The sequence below is a fragment of the Corylus avellana genome, chromosome ca9 (genome assembly GCF_901000735.1).
Source record: "Corylus avellana chromosome ca9, CavTom2PMs-1.0".
Lineage (NCBI taxonomy): Eukaryota > Viridiplantae > Streptophyta > Magnoliopsida > Fagales > Betulaceae > Corylus > Corylus avellana.
In genome coordinates, this window is record NC_081549.1 from 226,478 (window position 1) to 247,910 (window position 21,433).

General features: G+C 36.1%; 3 protein-coding genes across 7 annotated transcripts; 1 reads left to right on the plus strand and 2 right to left on the minus strand.

Moving 5' to 3' along the window:
* Positions 1–185: 185 nt before the first annotated feature.
* On the minus strand, positions 186–4,350 carry LOC132192027 (YTH domain-containing protein ECT4-like). 3 transcript variants are annotated; one of them, XM_059607210.1, is made up of 9 exons: positions 4,156–4,350; positions 3,719–3,795; positions 3,485–3,593; positions 3,254–3,324; positions 2,286–2,873; positions 1,304–1,897; positions 972–1,184; positions 700–846; positions 186–540 (listed from the first exon to the last, which is right to left on the minus strand). In XM_059607210.1, the coding sequence occupies exons 1-9, from the start codon at positions 4,181–4,183 to the stop codon at positions 340–342; spliced, it is 2,028 nt and encodes a 675-aa protein (XP_059463193.1). In that variant the 5' UTR covers positions 4,184–4,350; the 3' UTR covers positions 186–339. The 3 variants fall into 3 exon arrangements, with proteins under 3 accessions (XP_059463193.1, XP_059463191.1, XP_059463194.1); XM_059607208.1 differs by having other exon boundaries at positions 4,129–4,350; XM_059607211.1 differs by lacking the exons at positions 3,719–3,795; positions 4,156–4,350 and having other exon boundaries at positions 3,480–3,567.
* Positions 4,351–5,649: 1,299 nt separating this feature from the next.
* On the minus strand, positions 5,650–8,310 carry LOC132191771 (ADP-glucose phosphorylase). Its single transcript, XM_059606862.1, has 3 exons — positions 7,730–8,310; positions 7,035–7,325; positions 5,650–6,208 (listed from the first exon to the last, which is right to left on the minus strand). Exons 1-3 carry the CDS (start codon positions 8,210–8,212, stop codon positions 5,948–5,950), a joined length of 1,035 nt encoding a protein of 344 aa, XP_059462845.1. The 5' UTR covers positions 8,213–8,310; the 3' UTR covers positions 5,650–5,947.
* Positions 8,311–12,682: 4,372 nt separating this feature from the next.
* Positions 12,683–20,820, plus strand: LOC132191511 (casein kinase 1-like protein HD16). 3 transcript variants are annotated; one of them, XM_059606567.1, is made up of 18 exons: positions 12,683–13,069; positions 13,888–14,247; positions 14,368–14,453; positions 15,028–15,144; positions 15,253–15,326; positions 15,461–15,530; positions 15,604–15,659; positions 15,775–15,846; positions 15,957–16,051; positions 16,728–16,794; positions 16,866–16,995; positions 17,091–17,309; positions 17,573–17,703; positions 18,650–18,824; positions 18,922–19,012; positions 19,777–19,934; positions 20,062–20,250; positions 20,405–20,820. In XM_059606567.1, the coding sequence occupies exons 2-18, from the start codon at positions 14,034–14,036 to the stop codon at positions 20,462–20,464; spliced, it is 2,004 nt and encodes a 667-aa protein (XP_059462550.1). In that variant the 5' UTR covers positions 12,683–13,069; positions 13,888–14,033; the 3' UTR covers positions 20,465–20,820. The 3 variants fall into 3 exon arrangements, with proteins under 3 accessions (XP_059462550.1, XP_059462548.1, XP_059462549.1); XM_059606565.1 differs by having other exon boundaries at positions 13,888–14,453; XM_059606566.1 differs by having other exon boundaries at positions 13,891–14,453.
* The last annotated feature ends 613 nt before the right edge of the window (positions 20,821–21,433 follow it).

Here is a 21,433-nt window from a genome sequence, read left to right on the forward strand (position 1 = left end):
ACATCTATTGCGAGTCTCAAAATCTTTTATTTCTTTTGCCTATAATACTCGAGAGGGTAAAAAAAAACTTAAGAATTTACAAAATAAATGTAGAGATAAAACTAAGAGCAGGTGGAAGGGGGGATGAAGAAGCAAAAGTAAGAAGTGAACTGAATATCAGTAAGAGCATTTGGAAGACAAAAATCAAAGGAGAAAAAAGATAAAATCGATGGCTATTCATCCCTTAACCAATTTTTATTGTTCACACCCAGACTTAAGTAACAAGAAGTCAGCCTTCGTGTGTGTATGCTATAATCAGCAAAACATGCACTACAATTCTACTAAAGTGAGCGTTAAAGATTAGCAAGCTCCATTGGGAACAACTTTTTTTTCTGAAGCTGCAGCAGCTGATCCCTTTTCTTCTGAAAGCTTTACATCCCCCTGTGCCTTATCCAGTGCTGCTGCTTCTGCAGCCACCGGTGCCTTTATCCAAGCTGTGTCTGAAGCATTTGGCAACTTCTCTTTCCCTACATCTGTTACAGCATCACTGGGGTTCCCAACCTGCTATCAGAAATATGAAATTTTAAAGCCTGCTCAAATCACTGCAAGCTGCCTATGGCTCCTAGGAGATATATAGGTGACTGTGAGTCACAGACACCAACGGATGCACACATTAAAGTTGTGCCTGAATGTACCCAAGGAAAAGAAGATATATCTTACCTGTACTTGGGACTCGTGTTGCTTAACCTTTTTTTCCTGTATTGTCCTCTGGCGAGCCTCGTAAAATCCAAAATCATCTAGGATGCATATCTTGCTCAAATGACCCTTCAAGATTTTAAGAATTTGAATGCCCTGATCAAACTTAACCTGTAGCAGCAAACAACCCCTTCAAATTTAGGAAATGACAATAGGAAAAGTAGAAACACCAGGGAAATATGAGGAGGAAAAGAGAGCAAGTGCAAGCGTGCATGATTACAAACACACATTCTCACCTCCTGCGTATCCCTGCTATTAGTGACAGGCTTATTCTCATTGTTTTCTAGTGTTATGTGCCTCAACAAACTATTAGGAACATCCTTTATGATATGCCACTTCACAGGGAAACAACCGTTCCACTTGTCCTGCTGCCAATATTCTACAGTTTTCTCAAAATTGACGGGGCCAATCATCTCCGCTAAACCCACAAATTGCCCACTACTGTTGACCTATAATAACCATTTAAAAGGAAAAATAAATAAATAAAGCGTCGGGACAAAGTAAAAACAAGAAGAATAAAAAATGCACTAGCAAAGTGAATAGATGATACCAAACTACTTATACTTACAGAGAATAACAGAAATACAGGACAGCCACCAGGCTTCTCCTTAGCTTCCTGGTATGCTGTGTCCAACTTCTTATTGCCATTACGGGTACTGGCCCACACACCATACTTGATACTTTTATGAACATCATCCTCACTATATGATTTAATAACAAAGAATTTTGCATCTGAATAGTCCTCAGGAAAATCTTCTCTATTGTACTCTTCCTTATTTGGAATTAGAGGCAGATTGTCCTCTTTATTGTTGTTCTCAGGCAATGGCAGCTTCTGTCCTTTAACAGCTAAAGTAATAGGTCCAAACCCGTTTTGGTTCCTACTATCAAAACCCTTGGCTCTAGGTCCCTTACTCAGCTCATTTGCACCATCCAAATTCTCATTGCCATATCCGAAAGCACCATTGCCATAACCCCTCCGTTTATGCTTATTATCGAGAGCTTGCCCACGGCCACCTATCCTCGAATCATAGCCAAAAGATCCAAAACCTAAACCTCCAAATGTATTTCCATATTGGCCATACATCCCATTGCTTGGGTACATTTGGTTCATGAATCCAGAAGCCAGGCCCAATCCAGATGCTGGTCTTGCATCATGCCAATTCTGCGATCAAATTGATGAGCCCAATTATCAGTAAAATCAGATAATTGAATAATGGGGAGAAAAAAAAAATTTACATATGATTGGCACCAAACCACAGATTCACTAACCAAAAGAAACAACATATCTATGGATATAGGTATAGTTGGTCATGTATCACGGATCACAAGCACCACATTAGCATATTGACAGATTGACAACACAAACAACATAAAAGTTACGATAGTAAATTGGTTAAGATGGTTCTTGAATTACTTCCTCCCTATTTGTTAGGTGTAAAACCTTATTTGACCATGCTTGAATAACTTTAGAAAAACAATGATTATGCTCCAGCCTCCATTGACAATAAAAAGTAGATAGTGAACTTATAGTAATAAAGCAGCTCTCATACCATGAAATGTGGATGATGACAAAGATTTTGATTCCTCCAAGATGAGATATCGTTGGCATGCATGAATGGCGAAGAGGACCGAGCACGCGCACCACGTTTGGACTGACCATCAATTAGTGAGGTATTTGGCAACCTAATTTCATCAAAGCCAAATCTTGGATCTTGAGTGGGCAATGAAGGAAAACCCACAGGTGAGCCTCCCCTTTCATAAGCAGCATATGAATTCCAAGATGAGTTTTGAACACTAGGTCTTTGTGCCTTCAAGCCATTCTTTTCATTCACACGCCCACCAGTTGCTATAATATTAGGGTTTCCTTCAGCTGCTCCAACAGACAGAGGCACTTGATCAGCTGCAACTGAAGTTGAAATTTCTCGCTGAGGCACATTAACTTGACTCGGTGGATAAGGCCTGGTAGTTTGGGCAGAGGCTTGATGATAAGGAATAGGGTACTGGTAATGTTGTGGCCCATACAGTTGACCATCCTGCCCCATGGTAGGAGCAGGTGAACCAGGCGAGGGATACGTTGCATATGGTGAGTAACCATAACCTTGGTGATACATGAAAGAGCTATTATCACCATAAACACTCTGTAAACACCCCCCCCCCAGAAAAAACAAAAACAAAAAAAAGACATAAAAAACAATACTCAAAAGACTGCCAAAATTCTGTTAATGAAGAAAACAAATTCCAGGTAACAAATACAACTTCTAAACGAATAGAAAAGAAAGGAGGAGAACAAAATATATGAAACTCTTAAAAATAAGAGAACAAAGCAAAATACGCTCATCAAACTGTCAGTTAGTCAGTTATATCCAAAAATGCATATTTGAAAGCAACTAACTTTCCACAAAATACAATGTGGAAGATCTTTATAAGTTTTGAGTAATGTACTCATAAGTTTTTTATAAACCTCCAAATTTAAGCATAAATATGAAGAACATAGAAAAGTGAAATAGGTAGAACTTACATGAGCCATTCCACCATCAGGATTGACATATTTAGAGTAACCGTTCCACTCGTTACCTTGATTATCATAACCTGAAGGAACAGATCACACCAGCATGTTAAATTGCAGGTGAAAGAAAAATCATAGAATAGTGAATCTTTCGAAAATTTAAGGTAAACGTACAATTCGAGAGAGAAAAACCTTAAGAAAGACCTAATATAGCATTATCCTGATAATAACAGCTTACCTTACCTCCATAATAATAGGTAGAAGGCTGGTATCCATTAGAGAAGTTGCTGGCGTTTGGGTTCAATGGCTTGGCCATACCCTTAACGGGGTCACTGGAATCCACCAGCCCATACTACGCAGCAGAAGGTTATATACAACAAGTCAATAATACATATAACCCAAACATACTATATTCACGTTCACATATACTAAATTCCCAATAAATTGACATGAATCAATAAAAAATTGTGAAGCTACCTTCTTTGCAGGCTCAGTAACTTCGAGTCTCTCAGGCTCAGAGTCTAATGACAAACTCTGCAGTAAATCTGCAGCTTCTGTTACAGCAATTGTAAAGGAAAAGACGTATCTTAGGAAAATCAATTTCGTAGCACAAAAACCGAGTCTTTTCAAGCCATAGTAATATATAACTGAACACAATATAATTCGAGATGTACGCATATAGTTTCAGATGCCAATTAGAACCAGGAAAGTTTGTTGAACTTTACAAATCCATAAACACCAGAGCTATAGAACACAGATTACGCTTACGAAAAATATCTAATCAAACCCCAAACACATACACACGTCTTATCGAAAACCCAACAAAACCCAGAAAAGCGATTCAAAAACACAGTCCAGCCAATATATAGACACAAATAAAAGCATACCCAGATGAGGGTAGGTAGGAAGGATACGATCGGGCGGCGGAGCAACGCCAGACATGGTTGGATCAACGGTGGGAGAAGTAGTGAGAAACAGAGAGGGTCTCAGAGAGAGTAAAAAGAAGATTTATATAAAGAGGCGCTTGTAGAAGAGGTAGCCGCCTATAAACCAAACGTGTGCTTCGGTTTGGGGTTTAAGAGACAAGAAAGACGAGAGAGAGAGAGAGAGAGAGAGGTTTTTTTTTTTTTTTTTTAGTGTATTAATTCAATTATACTTCAAATATTAATGACATGTACACGCACTGCCCACGTAAATGTGGTAATGCAGTGATTAGAACCGCACCGCTGCCTACTACCATAATACTATAATAGGTTTTTTTTTAATATTTTATTATGCTGTCTTTTTTTTTTGGTTGTTTCATGGGAGTTTCTGGTTCCTTCGTCTGAAACCCTAATGAGTAATGACACGTGTAGGGGACACGTATGTCCTTTTATTCCTTGATTTTGAGTCTTTTTAAATCTGGGTTGGGCTTAAACCAAGTCCAAGAGGTTTCCACTTGGCCAATGGCCTTCCTCTCTAGCCCAAAAAGGGTTTTTGGGATGTTGGTAAGCAATCAGTTGTATGGACAAGGAAGCGAAGATCTATTTTTTTTATTTTTTTTTATATGTCCACACAAGAGGGGAGAGGAGAATTTAAATTAGTGACCTCTGCTTCATTAGACATAATCCCTATCGATTGAGTTCCCTTTCGAGAATAGAAGCGAAGATCTATTATTGAGTAAATTTATTGGGCGAATATGAAAAATGCAAAATGTCAATGTCAATGGGGTTGAGGGTTTTGTGATCTAAAAAGCTTTACCAAGGCATTGCTTGAGAATCCTGAGTCTTTAGCTACCAAGACTATTACTCGCATTGTTATACCCTCAACGCGAAGTTGGGGAATCTAGGAGGATAGATCGCTTCCAAAATCCACATCCAATCTCGCCGTGTGTTGAGAAACATTGTTTTAAGAACACAATACCAAAAAATAAAAATAAAAATAAAAAACACACTTTTAAAACACTCAATTAAACATACACATCTTTTTAAGGAATTAAAAAGCACTCGATTAGGTTTGTCTTCTTTATGTTCTTATTAACAGTTACCAGTACGAGGCACATGCATGACTTACAGACTTCAGGGGGCCGTACAACGTAGAAAATGATTGTGCTGCCTTTAAGGGAAAGGTGTTAAGGGAAAAGAGTCAATCAAGCAAAACACTTCTTTTAGAAGAAAATAGTTCTTCCTTTTCTAAATTCTACTAACTGGGACGACAAGATTTAATCTGCGCAGAAAAACATCATGATGAGCACCACAAAGTGGTAAAATTTGATTTCACAGGGGTAAAGAATTAGTATATCCAAATTTAAACCTCTTTATGAACAACACAATATACAGCGTAGAAATTTGTTAGGAAACATCATGATTCAAGCCACATTTTCCCCAAAACTACTTTAACTTACCAAAGATTTATTAAAAAAAAAAAAAAAATTATAATTCACTATCCTCATATAATATTGAAATTATCATTCAAGACACCAGTTCCCAAACAGAGTCTGAATTGCAACTATATAGTTCTTTACATATGCATTGGACTATAAGGTCTTACGTGAAGGCCCAAGACATGGGATAACATGGGATAACATGAGATAACAAAAAAAAAACAAAACAAAACAAAAAATGGGGCCATTGATACAAAATCACGGGCAGACTACCTCAGACAGAGTAACACTCTTCTCCCATTAAATTATTTTTAATAATTGGTTATTGTTATTGTCTTACTTCCCTATTCTGGAATATGTACTTCCCTCAGAACTTTAGCAGCATCCTCTGGAAATACAGGATTTATATAACACCCGGATCCTAGTTCAAACCCCCCTATCCCGGTTAATTGAGGAACTATCTGTAAAAACCAATGAATGTGAGGTAGCTGCGAATCGGGAAGCTGAAGTGGTGAAGTGTGAATCATAAAATTGAATGGTGGATTGTTCAACTGAAATGACATCTTCCTGAGCATGAGTTTCAGTAAACTACCAAGATCAACTGCCTGCAGAAGTGCACATGAAAAAGACTGTGTCAAGATAATCAGGAAGAAGCAACATATTTCGAGCTATGGCAAGGTCCTCGAACTACGGTACAAGCTCAGTATATAACTTACTCAGGCTCTCAATACATCTAGATAAGCAAACATGCAGAGTTCTTCAGTACAATGAAAAAGTTTATATGCAGCAAAACTCATCCAGCTAATGACTATGTATCCCTTACTTTCATTATGATCAGAAGAGCAAGCAAGAATTATCATATATCTAGAAGCATACAACTACAGGAAAGCCAAATCACTAACTTCCTAGTATAGCTAAGATTATTTAAAGTTTTCATTTATGATGTCTTTCCCCCTAGCCCTAAAGTTCAAATGACCTTTTTCCTCTTCTTTCTCCCCCATAATCAATATAGAAACAATTGCTATCAATGTTCTTCAACCAATAATTATCGGCATGTCCCACTCAGAGGAAAAAATATGTCAACATGTTCCACTGCTACAGCTTGACCAATCCTCAAAGACATCACCCACCACACTTTGAACAGTTTTAGGGGATCAGTGGTGCAACATAATCGTCTAGAAACCAAGCTAAAAAAGCTAGCCAGTATCATAATATATCTTAAAAGATAATAGAATTTTTAGCATTACATTTAGAGTAACTCCCTCTTTCTTTCCCTTTTTTTTTTTTTAATAAAAAAAAATACAGTAACATCACATGCATATATTGATTAAGTTCTTCAACTAGACCAAGTCATACACTAAACTTAAGCTTATATTGACCCAAAGATGGAGCTGCAAATTAACTAAAACCAAAAGGGCAATTAATTATTACCTTTGCATCATCCAGTTCATGGAAATGAGAGGAGTGATGACGGGGAATAATCCATATCTCAAAAGGAAACGAAGCAGCAAAAGGAGCAATGGAAATAAAATGGGATGATTCATCAATCAAGAGGTCCTCCACTCGTACTTCACAAAGACTACATTTCCCAGTCTCATGGAAAAACTCCTTCGCACTGTCAAGTCGGGTAGAAACAGTGGGAGGAACAACTGGAAGAGCCAATATTTGACTGTGAGAGTGGCTCATAGACGCCCCAGCTGAAGCACCATAGTTTTTAAACACCTGCAATCAATAAAACCCAACCCCTATCAGATTAAGCTGTGTACTATTTGCAAAAGTATATAAAAATATACACAAACCTAGTTGTCATGCCCATAAGTTATAACAATTCAGCTGACAGCAACATCTCATTTGCTAAAATATTTATTTATGTATATGTGCTAGCAGGAATTTCATATACCGAATATTCATACAAAAAACCCAATTACGAAAACAATAATCGGATTAATTCATGCAAAAGAGAGACTCAAACACGCGAAAATTGCATACCAATAATCGCACTCATCCATATAGACATACACAGATACAATTCAGCTACAGCTCATTAAAAAAAAATCAACTGAAACACACGCACACAACAAATTTGCAAACCCATAAATCTCCAAACTTTGAAGCACGGCCAAAACCTGCACATATTTGATGGCATCATGGGTGGCAAGCTGCTGGATTCGCTTCTTGTAGGCGAGAAGAACCTCGCCGAGCTCCTGAGGCGACAGATCCGAGAGCTGAACCGAGTGAACCGGGGTCTCAATTACCACGTCATGAAACCCAAACCCTCCCAAAACCTGACCAACACTACCGCTAGCGTTAGGGTTGTTGTTTTGAGCAAAGGGGTCACCGAGAGTGCGGCTGAGAGCCGGGTAGAGATTCTCGATGACCCGGATCTTCCAGGGTAGGCCGGAGCTCGACGGGACCCGGAAGATCTCCGGGGCACACTCATGCTCGTGGCCGAGGCAGAAGGGGCACTCCTGCTGCTGTTGGGATTGGGTGGTGGGTGATTTGGACTTGAAATCGGAGGGTCTCTTGGCCCTGGCTGGCGAGAATACGACCCATCGCTTCGTCACCGAGTCCTTCCTCAGCTCGGGGCTCCGAACCTGTGGCGAGGCCATGTCGTTTGTTTGGTCTGATATTTGTGTAGTTTTGTTTTGTCTTGTTTCCAGTGTTCGCAGAAGTGAGAATGGTTAGGGCATCCCAATGATTTTAGTCATTTTGCATTTTTAGTTAAAATGGTTAACAAAAAAGTATGTATATGTATAATTTTTCCTTTTTATATTTTATATATTTATATTTTTTTTATTAAGAGTTACATGTATCGCCATGTTATCGGCATTGATATGGCACTTAACATAACTTTTTACTGTCGAGACTAATTATTTTTTTGGCATACTACTCTACGAAAACCAATTTTACATTTTTTTCATTAATTTATTTGTACTCTTGTTTCTCTCTCTTTTTTTTTTTCTTTTTTTTTTTGACATTTCTTATTTCTCTGGGTCTTGAACACTATTCATTGTACAGCTCAACTTGATAATTGAAGAATTTGGTCACATAAAATAGTATAAAAATATTTTCAAAATGCATGAAAACAAATATTAAAATACTTGCTTATAAGGTGTCGAAAACATATATACCAAGAAAGCAAACTAATCATGCTGCTAGAAGGAGCTCAGTTGATCGAGCATTGCAACCTTGAAGCCCATTAACTGCTGGCGTGGCATAAGTGGTGTCCAAGTTTTGCTGACATGGCAAAACTTGGCCCCCCAAATTGGGTGACACATGTCAATTGATCGAGCTCTATGGCTTGGTCGATCAATCAGACTTTTGGGCCTAAAAATTAGTAATCTCATTTCACTTTTGCTCGTAACAATTCTCACCTTATTCCCTAAAACTCATTCTTAAGTATTTTCTAAGGATCTTTGTGTGGGTTTTTGAGCGTTTGAAGTATTCAATAGGTGGGCTCTTGATCTTGAAGTTTTAAGTGTTCTAAAAGAAGAATTACTTTGTAAAATCTCTAACTTTAATTTTAATGATTTAATCGTTTAGAGCTTTAAATAAGTCAATATAATGCCTAAAAAGCTTTAAATAATTAGTTAAATATGTTTATAGCGCATTATAATGCTCAAATATTAAAACATAAATATAAATAGTGTAATTCCAACCCTAAATCTTTTGGTGCTATCATTTTTCTACTATTATGGGACAGTTGATCACTTGGACTTAAAAAATGAAGCCAACAACAAAATTATAATTATCTTTGCAATCGCATTAGTCAGCAGTCAGCATTTGGTATAATTTATTGATATAGTATATAATTACCAGGAAACAAAAAATAAAAATAAATAAATAAATAAAAGGAAGAGAAGAGAAGGAAGTAGAAAGGAAAAGATAATACGAGACAACCTATCAACAATAATAGAAAGAGAAAAGTAGTATATGTTCGTATAAAATATATTTATAATTCAATATATTATTGTGTAAATAAATATTATATATATATATATATATATATTCTTGTGTTATATTGACTTGTCACGTTGTTGGTACGAGGAAATTAAACACAATATAAATTTATAATTATATTATTTCATAAATTATAATAATTGGTGATAAATACAAAGTCCGATAATTCTTATCATAGCCTTGCCAAACTATTTATTTTTATGAACAAAAACCGTAGATATAATCAACCGTTGACCATCGTTCAAAGATAAGACAGCTATAGGCTAATGCGGCAACTTTTTTGTTCTTTGACAAAACAAAAGTGCCTCTGGTTTGAACCCATGAAAAGTTGAAAACTAATCTCAAAGCCAATGTTTGAATATTAAATTATCAAATTTATTACTCTTTATTAACTTAATTTTTTAGGATGGGTGATAATTTTTTTTTTTTTTTTTATATTTCCACACAAGGGAATGGGAAAAGGAGATTCGAACTAGTGACCTTCGCTTTATTAGGCGTGGTCCATAGCCGATTGAACTACCCCTTAGGAACATGGTGGGTGATAATTTAATATGAGTTAGAAGTCACACTTTTATTCACTACTATTCGATTTGTTTGACTTGGCATTGCCAATTAGTAAACATATATTTTTTCAATTCAAAATACTGATTGACATTGTCGTATTAGTAATGTGAGATAATAATGTGATACAAGGGTGGTTTATATCTTTATTCATTTAATATAGTGGTACCAGAACATAGATCATAAACTCAAACATTGATTCCACAAATACTACGTAGCATAATAATAATGAGTAATGCTATAAGCATTTTTAGACTCATCTCAAGTGTGATATGACTTTTAAAACTACCAATAGATCAAAAGTAAATAAATCACATTTCAAATTCAACGGTAATTTTAAAAGTCACATCACATTTTTTATAACTCTAGGAGAACTATAGGAAGACTTATAACTTTACTCTATAATAAGAGTAATGATATACATCACGTTTTTATCCTACTTTACTAATGTGAAATTGATAATCAACTTATATTTTTTTAAAAAGAAGGAATAATGTTTACTTATCTCAAAGCCAATGCGAGTATTAAATTATCAAATTTATTATTCTTTATTAACTTAAATGTTTAGGATGGGCAGTGATTTAATAGGAATTAAAAACCACACTTGTATTCACTACTATTCAAATTGTTTGAGGCTAGCTCTCTCTAGGGAGAGCCGCATTGCTCCTCCCCCCACCCCTTTTGTTCCGTTTTCGGTGACCCTATGCACAACGCTCGTCATGACTTCGCCTTGCCATCTCCATTGTGCTGCCGATCTCTATTGCACCTCTCCTTCTCCCTTTTTTGTTCGCACCACCGGCAGCCTCCTCATCTCTTTGTTTCGATGGTGCTGATGTGTTGTGGGTCTTTGTTGTTTTTGTTTTCCCCTGTATTTCCTTGCTTGTCTTATTGTCCTGGCGTTTGGGTTTATGATGTGAATAATTTTTTGGCCTTTTGGGTCGAGAATGACTAATTTTGGCATGGTGCTTTTGCTCATTCTTCGAGAATGGCTACCTATGTCCTAAATTGAATATGTATTGGGCAGATCTATTCTATAAGCTAAAGATTGGGCATATGATAGCGGATGTAGATGTCATAGGCTTTCACTGTAAGATTTGTATGACTTTGACCTCAATGACGTGTAATCTTTTAGCTTCGGCTAGGAATTTAAGAGCTTGATGCTCTTGTGATTATAAGAGTTTTTATACTTTTGATTATTCATGAATGATATCATAATGAATTTATTTCAAAAACAAAAATTGTTTGAGGTGGCATTGCCAATCCGTAATTGAATATATAAATTATTTTAACACGGGCTAATCAAATAACTAATCGATACTGCCATGTTACCAAGGTGAGATAATGATGTGATAAATGTGTGGATTATATCGCTACTCATTTAATATAGTACGGGAACATAGATCATAAATTCAAACATTGACTACACAAATGCTACTTAGCATTATAATAAGGGACTTAGCATTATAAGAAGGGTAATGATATACACCACGTTTTTATCTTATTTTTATCCTACCTTGCTAATCAATTTATATTTTTTTAAGTAATTATATTTACTTATCTCAAAGCCTGTGTTTGAGTATTAAATGATCAATTTTATTATTCTTTACTAGCTTAAATTTTTTAAGATGGGTGATAATTTAATAGGAGTTATAAACTACATTTTTATTCACTACTATTCAATTTTGTTGAGGTGGCATTGCCAAGCAGTAATTGAATATATATTATTTTAACAAGGGTAATCAAAAGACTAATCTATATTTGCCATATTACTAAGGTGAGATAATGATGTAATAAAAGTGTGGTTTATATAATTACTCAATTTATATTGTACCAAAACACATACCATAAATTTAAACATTGACTCCACAATTTATCATAATACTACATAGCATGATAATAAGATTAATGATATACACCACTTTTTTATTTTATTTTTATCGTACTTTGCTATTGTGAAATTGCTAATCAACTTTTTTTTTTTTTTTTAAAAAAGTAATTATATTTACTTATCTCAAAGGCTCAAAGCCAATGTTTGAATATTAAATGATCAAATTTATTATTCTTTGTTTACTTAAATTTTTAGGATGGGTGGTAATTCAATACGAGTTAGAAACCACACTTTTATTTAAAACTATTAAATTTATTTAACGTGGCATTGCTGTTGCCGATCAATAATTAAATCTATATTATTTCAATAAGGACAGATCGATACTTGACCTGTTAGTAAGGTAAGATAACGATGTACCAAAACACAGATCATAAATTAAAACACTAACTCCACAATTTATCATAATGTTACGTACATCATTATAATAAGAGTAATGATATACACCACGTTTTTATCTTACCTATATTATGCTAATCAACTGCCATATAACTGAATGATATGATAATAAAAATCGTCTAACTTGATTTTTTTTTTAGAGAGGGAGAGAGAGAGAGAGAGAGAATGTGGGCATTGCTAGGCCAGATTTGCACTTGAATACCCCTAGTTTCCCCCATAATACGAAAAGTAGACACCCAAGTCCAAGACCACAGGCTACAGCATTGTTACATCGATATTTGATATTTGAGAGTTGATACAAAACCATAACCATAAGCATTTAGATAAAAGAGAGAAAGATAAGGAAAAGACAAGGATGAGCACACGCAGATACAACCACAACGCAACGCAAAGCCCACCGCCATCATCACCATTTTAACATTACCAACATTTACATTCCATTTTTCTCTGTTATCACTACCAAAGAAAAACCTCCACCTAATCGCTCTTCTTCTCATCTTAACTATCAGTTTCCGCTTCTCATCGGTATGTGTGCGTACGTTTACTCAACAGCGAGGGGAAGATCCGACCGCGATCGCTCCTCTTTTCTTTAATCGGGCTGCTTGCGTGCTTGTTTTCGGCCCCGATCCTTATGCTTTTTGCTGTTTCCGGGGATCGATCTGTGAGTGCTTTCTTCTTTTATTTTTTATTTTTTATTTTATTTTTTTTAAAATTTTGTTCTTGATCGTTCATTTCACTGTTGAGCTTGCTTTTAGTCATCGGGTTGAATATTTGTTCAAATATTTGAATTTTTATGCGGTTGAATGATCGGATTAGAGGCCTCAAGCTTGGAATAGAAATGTGATTTCTTTTATTTTTACTTTAAATTTGTAGGTTTTATTCATTTTGATGAATGTCATTGATCATTATTTACTTTCGATTCAGCTTGTTGATGTAGTTTTGTTGTGCTTGATCACCTGTCAATTTTTTTTTTTTTCTTCCTTTTTCCAATATGGTTTAATAAGTTAATGTATATACCAAAATCGGATTAGATTTGTTTGTATATGCATATAGGTGCATTGGCTTTGTTATTGCTTGATTGTCAGGAAAATAAGCTTTTGGGGCATATTTGCCGAAAATAGATCTTTCTTTGGTATCTATTACTTTTTCAGTACGCGACTTTTCATTCTATTGCTCTCTGATCCTCTACAAGACAGCAACTGAGCCATCCCTTCTTTCCTGCTTTTGTTTTTGCCTCTTTTGTTCGTTTATATATATATATATATATATATATTCTATGTATTCACTATAATCTTTGCAATGCAAAATCTATTAGATCTTTATTAAAGAAAATAATTAGGTAATGTAATTTTCCTTCCAAAGAGTGTATTAAAGGTCGTATTTTTGTTGTCTAAACGGCTTTCTTTCTATGGGTTTATCTAACTTTAGTAGCACAATGTGTCATTTTTTTTACTGACTTTATTTTTCGGTATTTGGCAGCAGAAGATCTTAAGGGATCTGGGGCCACGCCTTTTTTATTTTTTCAACAAATTCTTATTGCTTAATTAAAAAAAAAAAAAAAAAAGATCTGAAGGGATTTTGCCATTAAGGTGAACTGAGTTGAATGTGATTTGCATGGGGTGAGGATGCCAGAGTTGAGAAGTGGAGCCCGGAGATCAAAGCGGGTTGATGATCTTTACCCTACCCCACAACCAATCGACCAAGGAGAAAATTGGTTACTGCCTGCTCAAAACAGGACCAGAAGGAGAGTTGGTGCTGGAAGAGGACGGGGTGGTGGTAATGCCGCAGCTGTAGCAAAAGGGACTTCACCGGCAATACCAACTAGGCCAACTGCAGCAGGTAGAGGCCGGGGCATTAGATTGATAGATTTAGATCCAGAACCCTGTGAGGTTCTTCCTGAAGCTGTTGCTTTAAGAGTGGCAGCAGAACCCCTTATTAATCAAGTGGAGGTAGTGGCAGATATAGGTGTCGGAATGGAGGGCGGAAGCGCTGAGAAAGTAAATGGGGTCGAGGAGGAAGCAAGCACAACTCCTGTTCCTGAAAGGGTATGTCCTGTTTACTTATTACTCTTTTTGGTTTCATTAATGTCATATCTTGAGCATGTATATGCAGTAATGTGGTTTTGCTATTTTTAGCAATAGAAATATTATGACTACTTAATTCCCATTATATTGTATTTAGATGACTATTATTGCCGGGATAATACTTGTCTCTCTCCATCATTCTTACGCCACTCATCATACTAACATAGAATGGGCTGTTTTAAAATAATGAGATTACAAAATAACATTAGAAATGTTTATTAATGCGTTTTGAGGGGTGTTTTTAATTTTTGTTTTTTGAAAAAGTGTTATGATGCGACATAAATGCGAAAACTGTTTTTTAAAAGTGTTTTGTGTTTTTTTAGAAGTTTGTTAATGAATTTGTCTCGAGAACAAAAAACAAAAGAGAGAAAACAAAAACTTTAATAAACATGGCCCTTGTGTCAGGTCACTCTGCGGCTAACTCGATTAGCTCAGGTAGCATTAACTTTGTTTCTGATCAGTGAATCTCTTGTTGTCTAGTTGTTCATACAAAAGAAGTCTCACATTGAGATGGTGATTATGTTGTTGTGTGCAGGTAAAAGTAGGTAATTCTCCTGTATATAAGATAGAAAAGAAGCTGGGTAAGGGTGGTTTTGGCCAAGTCTATGTTGGCAGAAAGGTAAGTGGTGGCACCGATGCTGATGCGATTGAGGTATGACGTCAGACTTTAATCTCTTTCTCTCTCTCTCTCTTCCTTGGTTTTTAGGACGCTCAAGAGTGAACCACAGGAGATGTGATGGCTTAAATATTCTTTTCACAGGTCGCATTGAAGTTTGAGCACCGAAATAGTAAAGGTTGCAATTATGGTCCTCCTTATGAGTGGCAAGTGTATAAGTAAGTTGTGTCTCTTTACTCTCTGGATAGGCTTATTAAGGCTATATTTGTTAAGCTTTAAACCTTTTGAATTAATGATCTGATTCTTGCCTATTTTCTCTTTGCCTTCCTGTTTTCATTGGGATATTAAAAAGTACTCTAAATGGATGTTATGGAATTCCTTGGGTTCATTACAAGGGCCGCCAAGGAGAGTTTTACATTCTGGTGAGATTTGATTTGGAGCTCCTTATGGTCAGGATTTCCAAACTTGTGTTTGACGGAGATTACTATATATCAGGTCATGGACATACTTGGGCCAAGTCTGTGGGATGTTTGGAATTCTCTTGGGCAATCGTAAGATATTGACTCTCTCCCTTACTTACCAATGAATACACAATTCTGTTATTCTACATCTATTATTATTGTTATTTTAAATTTTTCCTTTTTGATCGGTTTATATCTGCAACAGGATGTCACCAAATATGGCTGCTTGCATCGCGGTGGAGGCAATATCAATTCTTGAGAAGCTTCACTTGAAGGGGTAGGGCATGATGCTTTCATTCTTTCTTATGTTCCACCCTATTGTCTTCTCTGTTTGTCAAAGTTGCAACTAATTTGCAATAATAAATGTTCATCCTATTCTTGAACAAGGTTTGTGCATGGAGATGTGAAGCCAGAGAACTTCTTACTTGGTCAGCCTGGAACACCTGATGAGAAGAAGCTATATCTTATAGATCTTGGTTTGGGTATGTTGTCCTTTTTGAAGTCTTTCATCCCTACTACTGTGTGTTCTTCCCATAGTGTCTATGTTAAGTGCATTCCATAATGCAGCGAGTTCTTTTTCTTTTCTTTCTTTCCCTGCCACGATTTCATACTTTTTAGATTTTTAGATCCTCACCTTATGTTTGGTTCAACCCTAGAGAAAAGAAAATAAGAGAATTTTTGGATTTTTTTTTTAGTGTTTGGTTTGTCAGGGGGAGAGAAAAGAAAAAAAGTGAGGGAAATATGTCAGCATTATCCTAATGGACCCACCAAAATTTTCTCTCCAAATAGGTAAGATTTTGAGAGAAAGTTAGGTATAATAACTTTTTTTTTATAAGTAATAATTCAATCTTATTAAAAGCGTAAGGCACCCCTAAGCACGCCGGAAGTATACAAAAGGAATCACCTAACTAGATAGAGAAAAACAAACAAGGAAATCATTATAATTAATCGACATAGGGGACACATAAGCCGCAGTCCAAAGATAGAAAGTTAGGTATAATTACGATATTTATTTCAAATTCAGTTGCTTTCTTGCTATTACCAAACAAGGGAAAATAATTTCCACTATTTTCTTCACTTTTATCTTCTCTAGTAGAATGTCAATCAAGCAAACTGTTAGTATTTTTTTCTGGTGCCATTAACACACTTCTATTACAGCATCCAGATGGAAAGATGCATCATCTGGTCAACATGTTGAATATGATCAGAGGCCTGACATATTCAGGTTTGTAGGTTGTATAATATTCCCTATTGTATGCTCAATTCTATATATTGAATGCATATCTCTTTTGGCAGGGGAACAATAAGGTATGCAAGTGTACATGCACATTTGGGTCGGACAGGGAGTCGAAGGGATGATCTCGAATCATTAGCTTACACATTGATATTTCTCATAAAAGGAAGGTTGCCTTGGCAGGGATATCAGGTACCTTTTGTTGTATTGCTTGGACACCTTAATCTTGAGCCTTTGTTTAATCTTATATCGTTCTTATCTATCTTTTGTTGTTTTGAAATTTACAGGGAGATAACAAAAGTTTTCTTGTTTGTAAGAAAAAGATGGGGATTTCTCCAGAGTTAATGTGCTGCTTTTGTCCGGCCCCTTTCAAGCAGTTCCTTGAAGCTGTTACTGAGATGAAATTTGACGAGGAGCCAAATTATTCGAAGCTGATATCGCTTTTTGATAGCCTGATTGAACCATGCACACAATTAAGACCAATAAGAATTGATGGAGCTCTTAAGGTTATTGTCATCCTCACACACACACGCACACACACACAATATATATAGATAAAATGCATTTATATGGCGTGTATATATATGTCTACACGTCTACACACTTGGCTACATACATACATTCCTATATGCATGCATGTGTTATACATAGATAGATAGATAAAATGCATATATACTGCCTGTATATATATGTATGCATATGTGTGTGTCTTGAGTTGGATTGCATATTTGGCTTCTTACCTATTTTGTATCATCTTCTGCATAAATAGGTTGGGCAAAAGCGTGGGAGATTGCTTATAAATTTGGAAGAAGATGAGCAACCAAAGAAAAAAGTGCGATTAGGAAGTCCTGCTACCCAGTGGATTTCAGTGTATAATGCACGTCGCCCCATGAAGCAGAGGTAATTTACATCCAAATTTAATTTGACATGTTCTGGTTTATGACCTACTTGCTCATATTTTAGTGTTTCTCATAAAATATTATCTATCTGTCCTGTTTTAAAGTTTTGGACTGAAGTTCCTGCATGGTGGTAACATTTGTTGTTACTTTGTTTTTTTCTTAACAGTTTCCACCGTATTTCATTAGTACTGTACATTTTTCTGGTACTCGGTGTGTGTGTGTACACACTTTGTTCTTGGTAATGGTGGATATTATTGCAATAGAGAAAGGCATTGGATGGTTAAAGCAATTAATTATATAGCGAAAGGCAAGAGGCCCACTATATAACTTATCAAAGATTATGTAGTGGATCTTTTGCCTTTCATTTATGAGTTGCTTTTCATAACTAAAGATTTTCAGAGAAAGTTTCTTGGCTATCACTATCAAATTTTTTAATTTTTAAACTAATTATATAATAAATTTGATACATATTGTATTTTAAGGAAACCCTCCATCTTTTTTCTCGTTTTCCTTTGGATTTGTTTCTTGTCAAATATGTCTGTATGTGTGTACATGTATAGAAATATGTGAACTGATATGCGCATATAAGCATGCTTTTTTGGAACTTTGAGTGCTTTATGTATGCATGCTTGTTTGGAGCTTGAATGCAATAGGATGGCCATCTTTGTCTCAGAAAGTAAATATGTTCTATGTTTGAAATTAGCAACGTTTCTGTAAATGGTGGGTTTTTAAATTTCCTGAGGCTTTATGACATTGACAATCCCTTATTGGCTCCAAGAAAGCGCGTAAGACAGTGTCCCTGAGAAATAGATTGAAGACCTCGGGTGTTTGGCTTTAGTAGCTGAGATTAGTCTTGGAAAGAACATGTTGACTTTACCTGTCTTATTGGACGCACTGGCTGGTTCAGGGATTCTTTTTCATGGCACTAAAAATTTGTTGGATTGCAGATATCACTACAATGTAGCAGATACAAGGCTGCGTCAGCACATAGACAAGGGTAATGAAGATGGATTACATATCAGCTGTGTGGCCTCAGCAGCAAATCTCTGGGCCCTAATAATGGATGCTGGAACGGGTTTCTCTGCCCAGGTGTACGAGTTGTCAGCAGTATTCCTGCATAAGGTTGTTATTTAAAAAGCTTGGTTGCTATCATCTTTTGGAGTGTGTATATGTGTAGATTAATTGACTGTCTTTATTATTATGTTTGGATTCTCATCAGGACTGGATTATGGAACAATGGGAAAAGAATTTCTATATCAGTTCAATAGCTGGTGCAACTAATGGGGGTTCCTTGGTTGTTATGTCCAAAGGTTAGTAACTAAATACTCTATCTAGAATAATATGGATATGGCTAAATTAAATATGTTTTTGTGTGTATTTGTAAGCAATCTTCCTCCCTATTTTTCATTTCTCGTCTATGTCAATTTGATGCTGCTCATTCACCAAGTGCCTTCAATCTAGACTGTATCACTAGTCAATGGTGCAGTCATTGTCTTTGTTGCCTTGGCCAAGCTCCATCAAGCAGTTTGTTGCGTATTGTCTTCAGTTGGTGCTGTGTCTGGAATTTTCATTTCTTGTCTTGTGCGCTATATCTTTAAGCGGCATTGTCATTTTGGTATGGTAATTTTATCTTGTTTCGTGATAGGCCTGAAGTGTTAATCTCAAACTTTTTTTGATTGGTAAGATTTGAACTTGAGACCTTACCCAACGGCATCTTGATGTACCTCCTGAGGCAACACCCTACAACACTTGAAATCCTTAATCTTGTTGTCAATGAAATAAATCCCGCAGCTTTAAATTTATGAAATATTTTTCATGTTTACTACTGTATCACAAACTTTGAAAGTTACATTATGATGTTTATCTATACTTCTAGAAGATGCCAGTTTGGATGCAAGGCAGGATTTGTTGCTGGGGCCTGTCATTGCCAATCCCTGCTTTAAAATTGACTAGGATATTGTCCCAAAATTGATCAACAAAACTCATCCCTTGTTCCATGTATTACTTTTCTCCTTAAATGGCCAATCTCCTAGGCATGTCGTTTGTTGTCTCATGTGTTTCCTATATTTTGCAGGAACTCCTTATACTCAGCAATCTTACAAAGTTAGTGAATCTTTTCCTTTCAAGTGGATAAATAAGAAGTGGAAAGAAGGTTTCCATGTTACATCCATGACAACTGCTGGCTGCCGCTGGGGTGTTGTAATGTCTAGGAATGCTGGGTTTTCTGATCAGGTAAGACTTCCTGTCGAATTAACTTTTCAAGCCTTAATGAATGCATGAACATCATTCTTTTAATGCTTGACGTGGATTTAGCTGATTCATTTCTTCTTCCTGTTCCTGAATGACTTATTGGTGCAAGGTTGTGGAGCTTGATTTTTTGTATCCAAGTGAGGGAATTCATCGGCGATGGGAAAGTGGTTATAGGATAACATCAATGGCTGCTACTGCTGATCAAGCAGCCTTTATACTGAGCATACCAAAGCGTAAATTGGCGGATGAAACTCAAGAAACTCTGCGCACCTCAGCTTTCCCAAGCACCCATGTAAAGGTAGGTGCATGCCCTTTTTTGCTTCCTCATAAAAGCAATTCAATGGGTTGGGTCCTGAGCACGCTCCTTTATCAAGGGAGGTGCGTGTGTTAAATTAACTCAAGATGATCAATGCTCAATCATATCTTGACTTTGCTATACATCCTTTATGCAGGAGAAATGGTCGAAAAATCTCTACATAGCTTCAATATGTTATGGCCGGACTGTTTGCTAATTCATGGAGTGTATCTTTTGCTACATGACTCCGAAGAAGACGCGAGTCAATTTTGAAGGCTGAGAGGGTTTTCCTGAGGCTTGATTTGGGGATAGGTGGGTTAGCTTACTCATACAGGTGAGAGAAAATTGAGGCTTCCCATATATGAATGTAAAGATGAAAAAGGTCAAAGAAAAGAATCGAGTTGGAAAGCAATGTACCCTTAACCAACTCGAGCTAATGGGAGTAACAGGTGTGTTAAAAACATAAATACAGTGGTAGTAACCTGCCAAATTGCAGCCAAAGTTGTGTTTTATAATGGCCAATGTGCTTTAAATTATTTTCAATGGAAAACAAATCCTATAAGTTTGATTGCAGTGTTTTTTCCTCACAACGGCCTGAGATTTCTGTGTCATGCACACACTGATGTGAAATTCGAACGGATTTTTTGGGGTAAGTCGATATATAATGAAAAACTCGATGCTCAAGACCACTGAGGGCCTGTAGGCTTTGCGTTTTAAACAAATTTACAAAAAAATTATTATTTGAAAGTGCGATTTTAAAAAATTGTGACTTGAAAATGTTAAAAAGAAGTTTGGGTTTTTAAATCATATGCAAGGGGTGCATTTTAAAAAATGTATAACTTTTAAGGCCAAATCATAATTTTAGCATTCGAATAAACAACTTAAAGCAATCCATAACCTACCATAAATAAATAAATAAAATTGAAGCCAAGGCATACTAGACTATCCAGCGATGAGCGACCCAAGTCTTGCCAAGCTCTAGTGATAGGAGGAAAGTGGCACTTGAGAAGCATACTTAGAAAAGGATTTGTGTATATTATGTGTCGTTGCTGCCTTTACCATTTGGGAATGGCCTTGAGACATGCATGCATGTAAAAAAGGGTTCCATTTTGAGTCTGTCTCTTTAGTCTCTTCTTTAGGTATTTTATGTGTTTTATCTCATTTGCTTCAATTATATTCAATTGGA